This window comes from Lipotes vexillifer, unplaced genomic scaffold (assembly GCF_000442215.2).
Source record: "Lipotes vexillifer unplaced genomic scaffold, Lipotes_vexillifer_v1.1 scaffold21, whole genome shotgun sequence".
Taxonomy (NCBI): domain Eukaryota; kingdom Metazoa; phylum Chordata; class Mammalia; order Artiodactyla; family Lipotidae; genus Lipotes; species Lipotes vexillifer.
In genome coordinates this window covers 3,254,939-3,272,020 of record NW_006774065.1, presented here as the reverse complement: position 1 = coordinate 3,272,020, position 17,082 = coordinate 3,254,939, and the positions used below count along the sequence as shown (strand labels likewise).

Sequence of the window (17,082 nt, the reverse complement as noted above, 5' to 3'; positions counted from 1 at the left end):
CCCCACACACACACCCCTAATTCAGCAAAACAGCAGGATATAAAATCAACACACAAAAATTAGCATTTCTATACACTAACAATGAACAATCTGAAAGAAAATCACGAAAATTTCATTTACAATAGCATCAAAAAGAAAACATTTAGTAATAAATTTAACGACGAAAGTGAGACTTGTACACTGAAAACTAAAAAACAACGCTGAAAGAAATTAAAAGATATAAATGGAAAGACAGCCGATGTTCACAGATTAGAAAACTTAATATTATTAAAATGCCAGTATTACCCCAAAGCAGTCTACAGACTCAATGAAATTGCTATAAAATACCAAAAGCGGTTTTTTTGCAGAAAAAGAAAAATGCATCTTAAGAATCATGTAGAAATTTAAGGGACCCTGAATTGCCAAAGGAACCTTGAAAAAAAGTCAGAGGACTCGCACTTCCTGATTTCAATACTACAAAGCCACAGCATGTGTTACTGGCATAAGGACAAACATATACACCAATGGAACAGAATTGAGAGCCCCAAAAATAAACCCTCAAATGGTCAAATGATTTTTAACGAGATGCCAAAACAATTCAGTGGGCGAAAAGACAGACTTTTCAACAAATGGTGCTGGGAAAACTGGATATCCACATGCAACAGGATGAAAGCTAGACCACCCCCCCCCCATCACACCATATACAAAAATTAAGATTATTCAAAGACTTAAGAGCTCAAACTATGAAACTCTTAGAATAAAACATGGGAAATCTTCATGACCTTGGATTTGTCAATGGTTTCTTAAACATGACACCAAAAGCACAGGCCACAAAAGGGAAGACTGAACTTCATCAAAATTAAAAACTTTTGTACGAAGGACACTATCAAGAGAGTGAAAAAACAACAAAGGGAATAGGAGAAAATATTTGCAAGTCATGTATCTGTTAAGGAATTAATATCCAGAACATATAAAGAAATCCTACAATTCAAGAACAACACAAACAACCTGATTAAAAAATGGGCAAAAGACGGGAATAGACATTTGTTCAAAGAAGATACACAAATGGTAAATAAACGAAAAGATGCTTAGTATCACGAATCATTAAGGAAATGCAAGTCAAGACCCCATTGAGATCTTCATATGCATTAGCATGGTTTTCGCTTAAACAAACAAAACCCCCAAACCCCAGAAAATGTTAGTAAGAATGTGGAGAAGTTGGAACCCTTTGCACTGTTAGTAGGAATGTAAAACAGTGCAGCTGCTCTGCGAAAAAATATAGTAGTTTCTCAAAAAAAAGTAAACACAGAATTACCACGTGATTCAGCCAGTCCATTTCTGGTTATATACCCAAAGAACAATGAATTTATACACCCATGTTCACAGCAGCATTACTGACAATAGCCAAAAGACGGAAGCAACCCAAGTGTCCATTAGCAGATGAATGGATAAACAAAATGTGGTGTATATATAATAAGCCAGTCCCGAAGGAAACAACTACTGTATGGTTCCACTTATGTGGGGTACCTAGAAGAGTCAAATTCAGGGACAGACAGTAGAATGGTGGTTGCTGAGGGCAGGAGAGGAAAGGGAGTGAGGAGTTAGTATTTAGTGGGTACAGAGTTTCTGACAGGGTGAAGAACAGGTTCTGAAGACGGGTGGTGGTGGCTGCACAACTACATGTCTGTACTTGATGCTAGTGAACTAGACACTTAAGAATTGTTAAAATGGTAAATTTTATGTTATGTGTATCTTACCACAATAAAAAAAATTTTGTTAATTTAGAAAGCTGGAGAAAAGGTAACAATTCACTAGACTTGAGAAAGCTTAACCCCAAACTGGCTGAAGGAAAAGCAGAGAAGCAGATTTCTTCTACAGAAGACCTCAAAGGTACAGGTACTGGAAGCAACAAGTAAAACGAAAGTGGGGCTAAAGATGGGGTTAGAGACAGAAGGACTGGTTGAAAATCTACTTAAGGAGCAGTAAGAGGCTGAAACTCCCTTCCCCAGCAAAAGAGGGGAGTTTGTCTCTGATGGGCAAGAGAAAGTCTCTAGACCAGGCACCACGAGGCACTGTGGAAGGTAGGGGCACCCCCTGAAAAATGGGGGTTACAGGGAAATTTACCTGCTGACTGTCGAGACCTCCAGACTCCCTCCCTGCCAAGCCCTAGAACCCTGGCAGCCCGGCCTGAGCCCTTCAGTTGGGAGGTCAAGGAAGAGTGTCCTTTGGCAACCATGACCAGCTTAAGAGGAAAGACTGACATGTCACGTCTGGGTTTCCCCAAAGAAAACCACCCATGCTGACCACCCAAGGATACCCACAGCAGACCAGCTCCCACCGTGTCCCCAGAGCCTCCGATCACCTGAGCCGACCACCTCATGTTGACACTAAATCTGAGAAGGGCCCCTTAGGCAGGCCCACTGACTGCATCTGAAGGAATGTATGGTCTATGTGGAGAAGAAAAAACCATCAGTATCCTCAGGATGGACAATATCTGGATCCAAGAAACAAGAACATGCCACTCCCCAGAAGTTCAGAGAACAAACTATAGCTGTAAAATTAAAAATATAGGCTAAAACATGAAAACTGCCAATATTTGACTGTTTTCTGACCTACATAAAAAGCAGCTTCATATGGTTGAACCTAAAAAAAAGCAGAAATGAAAAACTCAATACAGTTGACCCTTGAACAACACGGGTTTGAACTTGGCGGGTCCACTTATATGCTGATTTTTTTAATAGTAAATATTACAGGCTACAAATTAGTGGTTGAATCTGAGTTTTTGGAGGAAGTGTGGATACCAAGGACCAACTGTAAGTTATATTTCGATTTTCTACTGCAAGGAGGGCTGCACCTCTAGCCCCTAACTAGTTCAAGGGTCAGCTGTATATGAATTCTGTGGTAAGTGGAGGAAAACCAGATACAGAGATGGGAAAAAGGAAAAAAAACTAAAGGTATCAGAGGACTACTACAGAAAGAAAACAGAAGGGAAGGAAATTAAATAATTCAAGGAAATTTTCCAGAACCAAATTGAGAGATTGAAAGCACTCATGAATGCTCAATACAATCCCTGAAAATGGACTCAAACCAAGGCTCATCAACCAAAACTGCAAAAAAACTTTGAGATAAACATCATGTCCTACACGGGACTTCCCTGGTGCTCCAGTGGCTAAGACTCGTGCTCCCAACGCAGGGGGCCCAGGTTCGATCCCTGGTCAGGGAACTAGAGCCCATATGCCGCAACGAAGATCCTGCATCCCGCAACTAAGACCCGGCACAGTCAAATTAATTAATTTTTTTTAAAAAATAATTTTTAAAAATAAATAAATAAAAAGATCGTGTTCTACAAACTTCCAATGAGAGAAAATATTCACTGAAGGTTGGAGAATCAAATCATTTTGGACATCAACTCTGGAAGGCAGAAGCCAAAGGAGCAGTGCCTCCCACTTTGTGAAACAATATGGTTCCCAAACTAGGACTATATAACCAGCTAAGCTATCAATTAAACATGAAGGTATAATACAGCCATTTTCAGACATACAAGGTCTGGAAGATGTCCTCTACCAAACGAACAGATAAACCAAGAAAGAAGATATGGGACCAAGGAAAGAAGGGTCCCTGCACAAGACAGAAATCAAGGAAGTCCCAGGACGGGAGCTGTGCAGCAGGCAGAGACAGCCAAGTTCAAGTGGGGGCAGGAGGAAAAGAAGTCCAGGAGGGTGGTTTCCTACACAGACTGGTTGAGGGCCTGAGGAGTTCACGTGGGGAAAGAATAGTACTCAAGTCTGTTATAGAAACTAACCAAACAAAAATGAGGCAATTATTAACTCTAGGGAAAACAAACCAAAAAATGTGCAAGAAAGGAAACACCCATAATACACACTGGCTCAACAGTGGACAGTACTTACATGGCCATAATAAGGTAAGTAATAGTGACTTAACCACAAATTGGAAAGATGAAGGGAGAAAAGGGAGCAGGGTAAGAGAATGTAAGAATAGTAATCCTTGTTCTCTGCATAGCAAGTTAACAAACACAGAGCATCTGAATAGGAAAAACAAAAACAAACAAAAAACAACAAGAAATAGCAATGTAGGCTTGCTGTTTGGAAAAAATGGAGGTAAACAGAAACAAAGAGCTCAAGAGTTGAAGGTGGTTGCCTCAAGGTGAAAATCAGGGGCAGGGAAGGGGAAGCCCAAGGGCCACCTCGAGCAACCATGGCTTCACTCTGCCACTAGACCTGATCCTCCAACCACACTGAAGGATCTGGAAACATGTCAAGTGCCATCCATTTTGTGGAAGAGACTTATTTTATCATTAACTAGTTATACTGACAGGAGGGGAAAACATTTTAAAAAGAACCGAATCTAGAAGAGACTGGGTATGAGAGAGATTGGCCTTCATATACATCACAGCTCTTAACGCAAACGCAGAGATCTGTATGTAGGTCCTGAGACAAAAAGATGACCTGAAAGGATTGTGGTGGAAAACAAAATGCAAAAAGATGATTTATACAAACACACATCATGGACTGTGCTGCAGGGGAGGGGGATTTATACTAGGATCTCTGCTACACATGCATAGTAATTAAATAGGAATTAGTTAAAAGAGTTCATTACTACCAAGCGCTTTAGAACAAGATGCTCCCCAGGCCCTCCTCCATGGGGTGGCCCCAGCATCAATTCAAGACCACGAGCTGAGCCTGGAGCTGGGGTCTTGGTGAAAGCTCACCTCAGTGTGGCTCTCTGTTCTCTGCAACACCCCCCCTGCCCCCACACCTCGCCACCAATACTCTCCAAGAACGAGGGTGGACTCCCTAGGCACTAAGGTACAGCATCAGCTCCCACTCAGACGTGGCACTGGTAACAGGAAGGCGTTTCTCAGGCATGAATGTGGGATGGAGAGAGGGAAACAGCTAAACAGTATGTGAATCCTGACCAAGCCAGACATCAGATTGGATTGTGTCAAAATGTAATTTAAATGAGGTGAGGGTATTATTTATTACTTGGTAATTTCTGGAGGAAAAAAGTTTCTTTTCTCCTTTTTTTTTTTTTTTTTTTTGGTTCTGGTCAAAATCTTCACGCCCAATCTGACCATCCTGAGCGATGAGACGAGAACTGGATTAACTGGGCTGAGAACGGGCAGTGTTGCCCCTGTCCACCTCCCCATTGGTTGTGCCCCAAGTCCTTAGGAACCAACTCCAGCCCCATCAGTAAGTGGGGGGAGTGAGGACTCCACTGTGGGGTTTTCTTCTTGTCAACAACAGGCCCGTTGATAGCAGGGTCAGGAGGGGGACACATAAGCGACAACCACCATGGCAGAAATCAAGCTGCTTATTACTCCATTGGCCCAGCCTGGCCTCACTGCCGGCTACTCTCCCACACCCCCTGCTGCCAGGCGCCAGGTCATCCACAGCACCCAAGGGAAGCTTTTCTAGCCCATATTTTGGGTCAAGATCCACTCCTATATGCTCATGTGCTCTCACTGCTACTAGCACTATTTTTTGGAGCAATTATTTAAAATCTAATAATGCTTATTTGTTTAATGTGTGTTTCCCCTCTAGACTAGGCCGTGGGTCTGTCTTGTTCACTGGTGTGTCGTAGCGTCTAACACTGTGACCCTATAGCAACAGGCCCACAAGTATTTCCTTTCGAATGAGGAATGCCCAGCCTGTCCCCCGGGGTCCTGGGTAGACCCCGATGGGTGCCCCGGACTGACCTGACAGGTTGATTTCGGTTAAGGAGTCTCGGGTGGTGGTGCCCACAGCGGTGAGCAGGTTGATGGACTGGTCAGTCACGTGGTTACAGTAACTAAGGTGGAGCTTGGAGAGCAGGGGCATGTGGCGAATGATAAGCCGCAGGGAGGCGTCTGTGATGTCCAGGCCGGCCAGACGCAGCTCCACAATGTTCCGGAGCTTACTCCGATTGTCCATCTGACCTGAGGGGGCAGGACAGAGAGGCAACATGTCACCCTAACATGACACTTTACAAGGCCTACCAGCCAGGTGGAACACCTGGGTTTCATTTAGCTGTTGAGTGTCTTCCCCAAAAGATCAAAACTGGTTCCAACATTTAAAAATCACAATATTCCACATCAAGTTTTACCCTTGTAGATTCTTTAAAAGTCAGAAGACCTAGAAACACAGAGCCTGCATTCCATCCAGCAGTGCTCAGCCAATTGGAGTACAGACAGCACAGCATTTCTGGGTCACCACAGATTCCTCATTTAAGGTACTGGTGGGGAGCAGTGAGTCCTGCAACCCGACCTAGGAGGGCTTCATCCCGTGAGGCCCTGTCCGGCCACACTGACCCCAATGCTTGAGGCTTAAAGCCAACGAAGGACAAATTAACATAGAAGCAGTGAGATGCACAGAGTTCCCAAAGTGGCATCCTGGGAGCCTCTGCCCTCTCATGGGTCCCCTCTTGTACCCAAAGCTGACTGAGAACAGCATCTGGGACTCAGCTACGCGTCGAGAAGGGCTGAAGCCAGAGAAGGCTTGAAGACATGAGTACCAGATGGGGTCTGTGGTGAAAACCAGATCCAACGGCACAGCTTGGTCATACCACCTTCTTGTGACCCCCACTTGGGTACACCCCTGTCCCAGACACTCACCTGGCCTGTTATCTGTAGGCGGGGACAGGAGATCCCGCATCTGGGCGTCCTTTAGTCCTTCTACCCACTGGACATCCAGGGTCCGGAGCAACGGACAACTGGAGCTACAGAGGGCTGAGACTGCGATCCATGAGCAGCCTGACAGCACCAAGTCTCGGAGCCCTGGCGGGGGACAGAGAGGGGGTGGCAGGTCAGGTGATACACCCCAGCCCCTGCTACTGCACATTGAGGGTCCCTGGCCCAGTGCTCACCAGGCAAGCGGTTGATGAGCCAGCTCAGCTGTTTCTTGGAGATGTTGGTCCAGCTGAGGTCCAGGGAGACAGGCTGTCGCCGGATGATGCCGCTCAGCATCAGGGGTGTGATGGACTTGCAGTGGTTCAGGTCGATGCGGGTCCATAACCGCTTATCACAGCACCTGGGGTCCAGGCCCAGCAGAGGGGGCAATGTCAGAGTTGGGAGCTCTCTTGGGGAGCCCCATGCATGGCTGTGGTCAGTCCCCCACCTACCAAGCCCAGGGGGAGGCTCCTTAACTTCGTCCCCTGGACCCTTCTGTTTAGTTTCCATCTCGCTGGCACCTGAGAGCCTCTGCTCTGATTGTCACAGCCCTTCCCCCCCACCCCCATGGAAAGTACCAGAAGCTGTAAAGTATTTACTGGGGGTTTAATTACACCCTCCACAGGCCATATCTCAAAACAACCCTGCATCATGCCTGTTCACAGATGAAGGTAAGTAACTTGGCCAAGGTCAGAGACCGTTCCAGCTGGGAACTATCAAAGCAGGGATTAAGATCAGGAACTGGCGCGGCACTCGTGACCTGAGCTAGCTCTTTAAGGACAAGGACTCCCCCTGGTCCTCAGTTCATCTTCCAAGAAGCTAAATCAGGAAAGCAAGTAGGGTTCACCTCTTTTGACAAGACCACACTGACTGCAGCTGCTAGACCTCTTTGCGGAGGATACTTAAGCTGGATGGGGCTTAGAAAGAAAGAGCATCACGAGCGACTCCAGTGGGAATGCACGCGCCATCCCTGGCCTAGCCTAAGCCTTAGCCTGACCCCCTGGTGCCCCCATCCAAACTCAGCCGGCGCCCCTCACCAGCGGTTCCAGGTCCTGCAGACCCGCATGCAGACACACAGGTCTTGGTGGCTGAGGTAGCTGAAGACGGCCATCCACACCTCCCTGTGCATAACGTGGGCCGCCCCATCATCCAGGGGCAGCGAGTCGGGCGGGGGGCTGATGGGGGGCGGCCGGATCACGTGTCGCTCCATCTGGATGCACTTCGGCGGGGACACGGAGGGAGGGGGCCGGGAGATGACTCGGGGCGGGCTGCGCAGGCCAGGCCCCAGCTGGTGCCGCAGCTCCCGGGGGGTGCCGTTGGGCCCCTTGCTGAAGCGGTGAGGGCGCTCACAGAGGCCCAGTGGCCGCTTGGGCTCCTCGTTCTCGCTCTCAGGCTCCGACTTGATGGGCTGGTGGTTCTCGTGTGCCAGGCTGCTCTCCGTCTTCTGGATCTCCTGGTTGAGCTCCTTGCTCAGCTCCTTGCTCAGCTCCTTGCTGGGGAGTCGCCGCTTCCGGCGCATCTTCACCTTCCTCTTCTCCTCGGGGCCCTCCGCCCCCTCCGTGCTGGGGCCGGCGGTGGGGGAGCTGGAGCGGGAGTGGTCGCTCTCCCTCGTCTTGGGGGGCGCCTCGGGCAGGTCTTCCTCCGGCTCCTGCTTGAAGCGCCTGAGAGGCTTGTTGGCCAGAGCCATTCGGTCCTCAGCGTTCTTCCAGGACCGCCGCTGAGGGAGGAGGGGGAGCATGGGGGGGTGAGCCCCTAGACCCGGGGCTGCGCCCACCCAGGCCTCCCACCCTCTACCCCAGGACCCATTGCCCCAGGAGCAGGCCTGGGGTGAGGGCGGAAGATGGTACCTTTTTCCTGAAAAGCTTATCTTCTTTGCCGGGTTTTAGCTGTCACAGAAAAGAAAGGATGCAGAGCTTGCTCCCAGGGTTCGTGGGATTTGGTCCCCTCTACACCCAGCCCCACCAACAGAGGCCGGAGGGTCACCTTCCCAACAAATCCCATCTTCTCTTCTCTGACAGATGGGTGGGCCCTGCCTGCTGGTTTTAAGGAAGAAGCTGGAACTGGCGGAGAGTGATAAAGCTGTCCCCACCCAACTGACCTCCCACCCCTGGACAGACCCAGAGATATGCAGTCGCCCATTCAGGTCGGACTTGGCTCAGAGAGCCAGCCTGTCCCAGAGGCAGGGTCTGCAGGATTCCCGGCCGAGCCTTAATGGCCAGAGCGAGGAGAAGACAACCAGGCGCCACCTCGTGGCTGATGCTGGAAGGGCCGGTGGGCGAAGAGGGGCCGCCAGGATCCTCCGAGGTTCCCCAGATCCACAGGGCTTCCCCGCGGCAGCTTCAGCTTCCCAGGCCCCACGCCGGAACCACGAGCCAGAGCCTCGGGGCTGAGGCCTGGGAAGCTACGGCGAACAGGTGCCTTGGAGGTCTGCGGCAATGGGTTCGAGGACCAGTGGGGCGGGGCGGGGGCGGCCCGGGACTCGCGAGTCCCCGGGGCCTGGGGAGGGCGGGGCGACGTGGGAGCACCTGCTGCTGGAAGTAAGTGAGACTGGATCTCCACCAGGGGCTGAGGCTGCTGCCTAGAGGGGGCCTCGGCGAGAGGTGAGAGGAGGAACCGGGGGACGTTTGAAGCGTCGAGGCCTAAAGGGGTGGGAAGAGGAGTGACTCGCTGGTTTTCCCCTCCTTTCTCTCCGGCCGGGCTCTCAGGACTTCCGTGACTTCGGCTCTCCCTGCTGCCCATCCCCGCCCCCACCCGCGCATCCCTTCCCCCCTGGGACCATCCAGGCCACCCCTCGCTGCCCGTCCCTCCCGGTCGTACTCGCTTGCGTCCACTCAGCTCCTGGGGCTTCTCGTATTTCCGCTTCCTCCTGAGGTGCACATCGTCTGACTTTCGGCGCAGGATGCCGTCAGGGGGCACCTTCTTGGGGTGCTCGTCTGGCCTGCGCCGGGGCGCCTCTTCACACTCACTCCTCCGCTTGGCAGGCTCCTGCGCCTCCTTGCTGTCCCGGTTCATCTTCTGCTCCTTGAGCAGGGAGCCGGGCAGGTTTGAGGCATACTTAAAGCCAGGGCCACGCTTTTGCTTGTAGGCCAAAAACAGAGAAGGAACACACGAACTGTATATCTTTGGACGTGCCCTTGCCCCCGAGTCCGCGGTACCCCTCAAGCCGACATCGCCGTGGGTGGGGAGACAGGCTGGGTCTGGCAAGGCCAAGGTCTACCCCCTCCTGGGCTGACCCCTGGGACTTGGAGCCCGGCACTCACTTTCCCGGTCTTGCCAGCGTGGTTACACTTTGGACACTCCCAGCAGTTTGGAAGCTCATCGTTGACCACGCCCTCTGACTCCTTAATCTGGGAGGGACACACACCAGTCAGCAGGCAGGGAGGGGGTGGACAGGGCCAGCTCTGCCAAAAGCATCAACACCCCCTCCCAAAAGCCATTTCCATACCACCTCTGGCCAAGAGAAAACAAGAGTGGTTCAGACAGGTGGCTCTGGATTCAGGCCAGGGTTCAAATCCTGATACTGCCTCTTCCTAGCTCAATGACCCTGGGCAAATCACTCCATCTCTGTGGGCCAGTGCCCTCAGCCATAAAATGGAGTGTGCCTATCTCACTGGAGTTATGTGAGAATTCAATGAGGTAACCTAGTGAAAGCAATTAGCTCAGGGCCTGGCACCCAGCAAGGACCCACAAACCATTCAGTCATTTAACAGCACCGAACTGGGTGCGTGGTTATCAGCAAGTGAGATGTGCTTTCCCTGGAGCTTCTGATCCGGGAGAGAGAGAAGTGACCAGGGGCCAGGGGAAAAGCATAGCACCCCTATTCAGAGGGGGAGGTGTGTGTGCTGGGGAGAGGGGAGTGTCACGACAAACCCCACTACCAGCACCGAGGGAAAGGGGACTGACACCTCAGAGCTGAAGCACCCTTTGGGGCAGGCCCACTCTCATCTTTCTGAACAGATAGAGCTGGGCTGATGGGAGGTGCCAAGTAGGCTGACATTCTCTTGAGGCAGAGGTATGAGGTATGTGCCAGCCCAGAGCAGTCTCTTCCTTTCAAAGGTGGAACCTGCTGCCCAAGACAGGCAGGCACAGCACGACGGTCCCCAGGAGGCAGTCCTGCCCTGGGCACACCAAGGGAACAGGTTCCTGGCACATGGGACAGGAATGCAACCACCTGTTGTTACAGGACCTGCCCTCCCCTGGCCCAGGCCTCTTTTCCCAGAAGCCCTGAGAGCAGCCCAGCTACCCACTCTCTCCCTCTGGCCCAGGTGCAAGACTCTGGGAACTCTCTGTGGTTCTGAGGTCCCGGGAGGTGGAATGTGTGTGTCTGTGTGTCTTCACTCCCGCAAAGACATGGGTGCAAGGTCTGAGCGACTCCAGAACCTTCTCGCCCTCAGCTCATCATCAGTCACAAAGAATCCCCCAGACTCAGAGTCCTTCAGGGAGGGAACCTAGTCTCACTCCCCTCCACCCCCCAAAGCCCCGCAGCATCAGCACCACCAGAGGCCCAGGGTGAGGCGCCAGGCGGCACAGCCAGATGCCCCCGAGGCTGCTCACCTTAAGGCATCCAGGGTGGATGATTTCGTTGCAGATGGAGCACTCCATGAGCATGAGGTTAAACTTGCCTTCTTCCTCTTCCACTGTGTCCTCTTTTCCTGCCTCGCCACACACTAGACACACGGCGGTGTGGGGCAGCACTGGCTGAAGAGCAGGGAGAACACACAGGGGTCAGCACGGCCAGGACCCCATGGGAAACACATCAAAGGCAATGAGGTACTAGCCTCGGGCCTTCCAGGAGCTGGGGGAGAACCAGCCCAGGCACTGTCCATCATTCATTCATTCATTCATTCAAATACTTATCCGGCTACTACCTCCATGTGCCAGGTACCACTCCAAGTTCTGGCTATAGCACTGAACCAGACAGACAGAAGTCTCTGCCATCCTGAGCTTACATTTTAGTGGAGGGAGGCGAGCAAAATGAAGACGAGTCTGTTAGATGGTGACAAGGGAAATGGAGAAAAATAAAGCAAGGAGGGCCAGGTCAGCAGTGAGGTGGGGGAAAGGAGGGCTAAGCTGAAATGCAGAGGTCAGGGACAGCCTCACATATGAGAAAACACCTGCGGGAGGAGGTGGGGCATGAACCGAGCCCAGATCTGTAGGGGCTGAGGCCGCATCTCTTCAGCGGCTATCAAAGCACAGTCTAAGAACTCTGGGTCCTCAAGACTTTTTACAGGGAGGTCAAACTATCTTCAGAATACCACTAAGACATCATCTGCCTTTTTCACTGTGTTGACACTTGCACTGGTGGGTGAGACTGCTGGCACTTGTCAGGGCAGAGGCTCCGATGTGCCCAGGCAGTCGCTGGGCCGTTCCTGGCCACATGCTCCTTAAAAAGCTCACCAGTTTCACTTAAGGATATCTTTGATAAAGCAGTAAGTAAGAATGATTAACTTTATTAAAACTCTGACCTCCGAGTACACATTCTTTTAATATTCTGCGTGACAAAATAGGAAGTATGCATCAACTACTTGAGCTGAATACCAGAGGGTGACGGTTATCTAAAGGAAAAGCTCTTGTGATCAAGCCGTGAACTGAACTGGTCACTTTCTCCACAGAACACCATTTTACTTGAAAGAATGACTGATTATTTAAAAAAAAAAAAAAAAAAAGGGTATTGGCACATTTTCTCAAAGATGAAATAAGTAAGTCTGTCACTTTCAGAAAAATCACTTAAAACATTTGTTGCAGATGATGAAATTTGAATTTTCAAACAAAAATTAGAATTTTGGAAAACTTACATCAGCCACCGTGAACTAGACAGCTTCCCGATACTTAAAGACTTTTCTGAGGACACTGGTGCTGGTGTTAACAAATGTGTGTTTTTTTTTTAAACACTGTATAACACTATGTACCCCTATTTGGAAAATCTGTAAAACTCAGTGAGCCAGTGTTTTCCAAATGACCAATATCTGATGTTATAACATTAGGCATGAGCAAATGAGGGGCAAGAACGACTAATGAATTTTAATGTAACAGTAGGAAAAGTTCACTGATACAGTTTCAGATTCCATATTGCAACTAACTTTTAAGCACTTGCCACCTGTTGAGCTCTGGTGGTGGATGAGAAGTATATCTACGATTATCTGAAAAGGCTATTAAAAGACTCCTCCCATGGGCTTCCCTGGTGGCGCAGTGGTTGAGAGTCCGCCTGCCGATGCAGGGGACGCGGGTTCATGCCCCGGTCCGGGAGGATCCCACATGCCGCGGAGCGGCTGGGCCCGTGAGCCATGGCCGCTGAGCCTGCACATCCAGAGCCTGTGCTCCGCAACGGGAGAGGCCACAGCAGTGAGAGGCCCGCGTACCGCAAAAAAACAAAAAACAAAAACAAAAAGAACAACAAAAAAAGACTCCTCCCAGGAATTCCCTGGCAGTCCAGAGGTTTCCAGTGGTTCGGACTCCGCGCTTTCAGTCATAAGCTGAGCAGCGCAGACCCACCCACCAAAAAAGACTCCTCCCTTTTTCAACCACATATTTATGAGGCCAGGTTTTCCTCATATAGTACCTCCAAAACAACATCACAGAATGAATATAGAAGCATATATGAAAATCTAGGTCTTTTCTACTGAACCTGGCATAAAAAAGATTTACAAAAACATATAACAGTGTTATTTTTCCTACTAATCATTTGTTTCGGAAGATGTTATTTCTCCTAAAAATTTTGTTTATTTTAACATGTAGTGGGTTTCTTATAATTTTTAAATGAATTCAAAATATTTAAAATTTTTTATTACAGTAATATTAATAAATAACCCACATAAATGAAAGCTCTTTGGGGTTTTCTTAATTTTTAAGAGAGCAAAGGGGTCCCAAGACCACAAAGTTTGAGAGCTGATGTACTAGACTATAAACCCCTGCAGACAAGCTCTCACTCTCTCCTCCTTATAAACGTCCACCTCCCAGTACTTGGGATCCAGAGGAAACACACAACCAATTTTTATTAAACTGAGTTAGAATAGCTTCAAATAAGCTGGGATATACACTCCACCAATCACTGGAAAAGTCTGTAAAATGGATAGAACACTGAAGGCAAAAGAGTCATCATTCATTCAGACTCTGAAGTAGGCGAGGAGAGACAGAACCAGTCTCTGCAAAGTTACTGCAGGAGGGGAAACCCCAGCCAGGGCTACAGGGAGAGGGTGCTGGGCAGTGGGAAGGGAGGAAGCCTCCGCCATGGGAAGAGAGAGACTGTGGAGGAAGCCTCCGCCATGGGAAGAGAGAGACTCACTCATCAGGAAAAAGGGCCTGGAAGAGTAGTAGAGGTGGGCCTGCCTGGGTCAGAGGTGGGTAAAACATGGCAGGAAGTGCCCCAACAGAGTGCGAAGCCGGGAAGAAGAGCAAGGACCTCAAGTGAGGGTCGGGCTAAGGTTGCATTTGCCATCAGTCCCAGGTTGGAGAGGAAGATACACACAAAAGTCAGGTTTCCTTCAACCAACAATCCCTGTGTCAGGCACTGGGCCAGACACCGGGGCTGCAAAGAACAGGTGACAGCAGAGACAGCTTCCTGTAACTGGACCTGGGTCACTGGAGGGAAGGTGAGGGTGAAAGAGAAAGTATGGCTAAAGAGGAAGAGACGGGGACTTCCCTGGTGGCGCAGTGGTTAAGAATCCGCCTGCCAATGCAGGGGACATGGGTTCAAGCCCTGGTCCAGAAAGATCCCACATGCAGTGGAGCAACTAAGCTCGGGTGCCACAACTACTGAGCCTGTGCTCTAGAGACCATGCTCTGCAACAAGAGAAGCCACCGCAATGAGAAGCCCACCCACCGTAACAGAGTAGACCCTGCTCGCCGCAACTAGAGAAAGCCCACACGCAGCAACGAAGACCCAACACAGCCAAAAATATTAATTAAAAAAAAAATTAAGAGGAAGAGAGGGTCCTGGGGCACTGCTACCATGCCAAGTTTTAGGTGACACTGTTCTCAAAACCCAGAGTCCCTACGGACAACTTCTCTCAAACCATGACAGAAGGACCCTCACTCCAGAAAAATGCACATACACACAGGCACACATATAAAAATCTGTATTTAATTTCGAGGGGGCACTCAAACTCCCTGAAATCCATTCAAATGACCTGGTACAGGTGACAAAAACACAAGCAACGAAACTGCAAAACGTCTACACAGCAAAGGAAACAATCAAGAGAGTAAAAAGGCAACGTACATAATGAGAGAAAATATTTATAAACCATGTTATCTGATAAGGGGATAATATCCAGAATATATGAAGAACTCCTATAACTCAACAACAAAATACAAACAATCCCATTTTAAAATAGGCAAAGGACTTCAACAGACATTTGTACAAAGAAGGCCTACAAATGACCAACAATCACATGAAAAGATACTCAACATCACTAATCATCAGAGAAACGTAAGTCAAAACCACAGTGAGGTATCACCTCACACTCATTAGGATGGCCACTATCAAAAAAGAAAAAAATAGGGGCGTCCCTGGTGGCGCAGTGGTTGAGAATCTGCCTGCTAATGCAGGGGACATGGGTTCGAGCCCTGGTCTGGGAGGATCCCACATTCCATGGAGCAACTAGGCCCGTGAGCCACAACTACTGAGCCTGCACGTCTGGAGCCTATGCTCTGCAACGAGAGGCCCGCACACCGCGATGAAGAGTGGCCCCCGCTTGCCACCATTAGAGAAAGCACTCGCACAGAAACGAAGACTCAACGCAGCAAAAATTAATTAATTAAAACTCCTACCCCCAACATCATCTTTAAAAAGCAAAAAACCAAAAAAACAAAAAAAAAAAGAAAAAGAAAAGAAGAAAAAAATAACAAGTGTTGGCAAGGATGTGGAAAAGCTGAAACCCTTGTGCACTATTGGTGGGAATGTGAAAGAGCAACCACTGTGGGAAACAGTATGGAGATTACTCAATTAAAAACAAAATGACCATATGATCCAACAATCCTACTTCTGGACTGATTATATATATATAGCAATATGCTTTTGGATATAGCAATATATCCAAGAGATACTGGCACACCCATGTTCGTTGCAGCATTATTCACAATAGCCAAGAGGTGGAAGCAACTTAAATGTCCATGAGAAGATAAACAGATAAAGAAAATGCAGCACACCCATACAACGGAACATTATTCAGCCTTTAAAAAGAAGGAAATCCTGACACATGCTGCAATGTGGATGAACCCTGAAAACATTAAAGCTAAGTGAAATAAGCTCACAGAGGGAGACATCCTGCCTGAATCCACTTACATGAGATGTCCAAAGTAGTCACAATTAGAAACAGAAAGTAGAAAGGTGGTTGCCCAGGGCTAGGGGAGGAGTTGCTGTTCAATGGATATAGAGTTTCCATTTGGCAAGATGAAAAAGTTCTAGAGATCGGTTTGCACAACAACGAGCATATAGGTAATATCACTGAACTGTACACTTAAAAATGGTCAAGATGGTAAAGTGTACAAGTTTTGGACCACAATTTTAAAAAGAGAGACAGACATAAAGAAAACACAAAAACACAAGCAGTATGTGTTGGAGGGAGAAGGGGAAGGTGCCCCAGGCTTGGAGGGGCATCAGCAGCCAGGGAGGAAGCCTCGCCTGATGCCAGGCTGGGCCTGTGAGGGTCTTGCCCAGGGCCAAGGATCCTGCCCCTCCTGCTGAGCCTGCTTTCCTGTGGGAGCACGGAGATCACTGCTCCCTCAGGGAGGATCCCGGGGCCCGGAGCAGTGCCCCAAGGAAGGCAGAATGCCTGAGTGTGTGCAGGGGGGATACACGAGCAGAGCCAGGACCTTGCTGAGTTGCCAGAGCCTGAGACCACTGCCCTGTCCTGGGGCAAGGCCGGAGGCCAGGCGAGATGGCCTGGAGGGGCTGGCCAGGCTTTCCAGCGGCCCAGCTCCTCCTGGACACCATAAATCAGTCCTCCTTCTCTGGGACGGCCCCCTCAGGAGGGGCACTGACCTTCCACCCAGACCTCTGACTTCGAAGGCAGGACAGGAAGGAAGGAGGGGCCCAGAACCATCATGAACTGGACCATAAATGTTGGCAACAGGGTCACAGACAGGACAGGCTGCCCTGACATCTTTAATGGCAGAGACTTCAAAGTACTCAGTCATCTAGGGAAGGAAGGAATTATAAGACCAGCAGACTATAAAGGAAAGGGAGCCTGAGCACATGGCAGGACCCCAGAGTCCTGCAGTGTGGAATCTGAAAACAGCATTAGTCTCCCCTTTCTTCCCAGAAGGGAGCATCCCTCCGGGGTTTCTGCTGCGGCCACATTCTCTTCAAGTGGAGGGACTGGACAGACCAATGAGCAAAGGAACAGACCGGCCTGAGGCACAGGTGGGGCCTGCATTCAGGAGCCCCGCGACCTGCAGCAAGGAAGGGCTGCCACCTCCACTCCCGGGGGTGGGGGGCGGGG

At 49.6% G+C, this 17,082-nt stretch overlaps 1 protein-coding gene across 2 annotated transcripts in view; it reads right to left on the bottom strand.

The window, feature by feature from the left end:
* KDM2B (lysine demethylase 2B) overlaps positions 1 to 17,082 on the bottom strand; it is a 130,662-nt gene that overhangs the window by 1,343 nt on the left and 112,237 nt on the right. The window contains exons 14-22 of one of the 2 annotated variants that reach the window (XM_007448709.1): positions 11,198 to 11,341; positions 9,904 to 9,990; positions 9,461 to 9,721; positions 9,169 to 9,282; positions 8,491 to 8,529; positions 7,681 to 8,360; positions 6,841 to 7,004; positions 6,590 to 6,751; positions 5,696 to 5,914 (exon numbers count right to left, since the gene is read on the bottom strand). In XM_007448709.1, coding sequence (XP_007448771.1) covers positions 5,696 to 5,914; positions 6,590 to 6,751; positions 6,841 to 7,004; positions 7,681 to 8,360; positions 8,491 to 8,529; positions 9,169 to 9,282; positions 9,461 to 9,721; positions 9,904 to 9,990; positions 11,198 to 11,341 — 1,870 coding nt within the window. The remainder of the gene's footprint in view (positions 1 to 5,695; positions 5,915 to 6,589; positions 6,752 to 6,840; positions 7,005 to 7,680; positions 8,361 to 8,490; positions 8,530 to 9,168; positions 9,283 to 9,460; positions 9,722 to 9,903; positions 9,991 to 11,197; positions 11,342 to 17,082) is intronic. The other variant, XM_007448708.1, reaches the window with a different exon arrangement.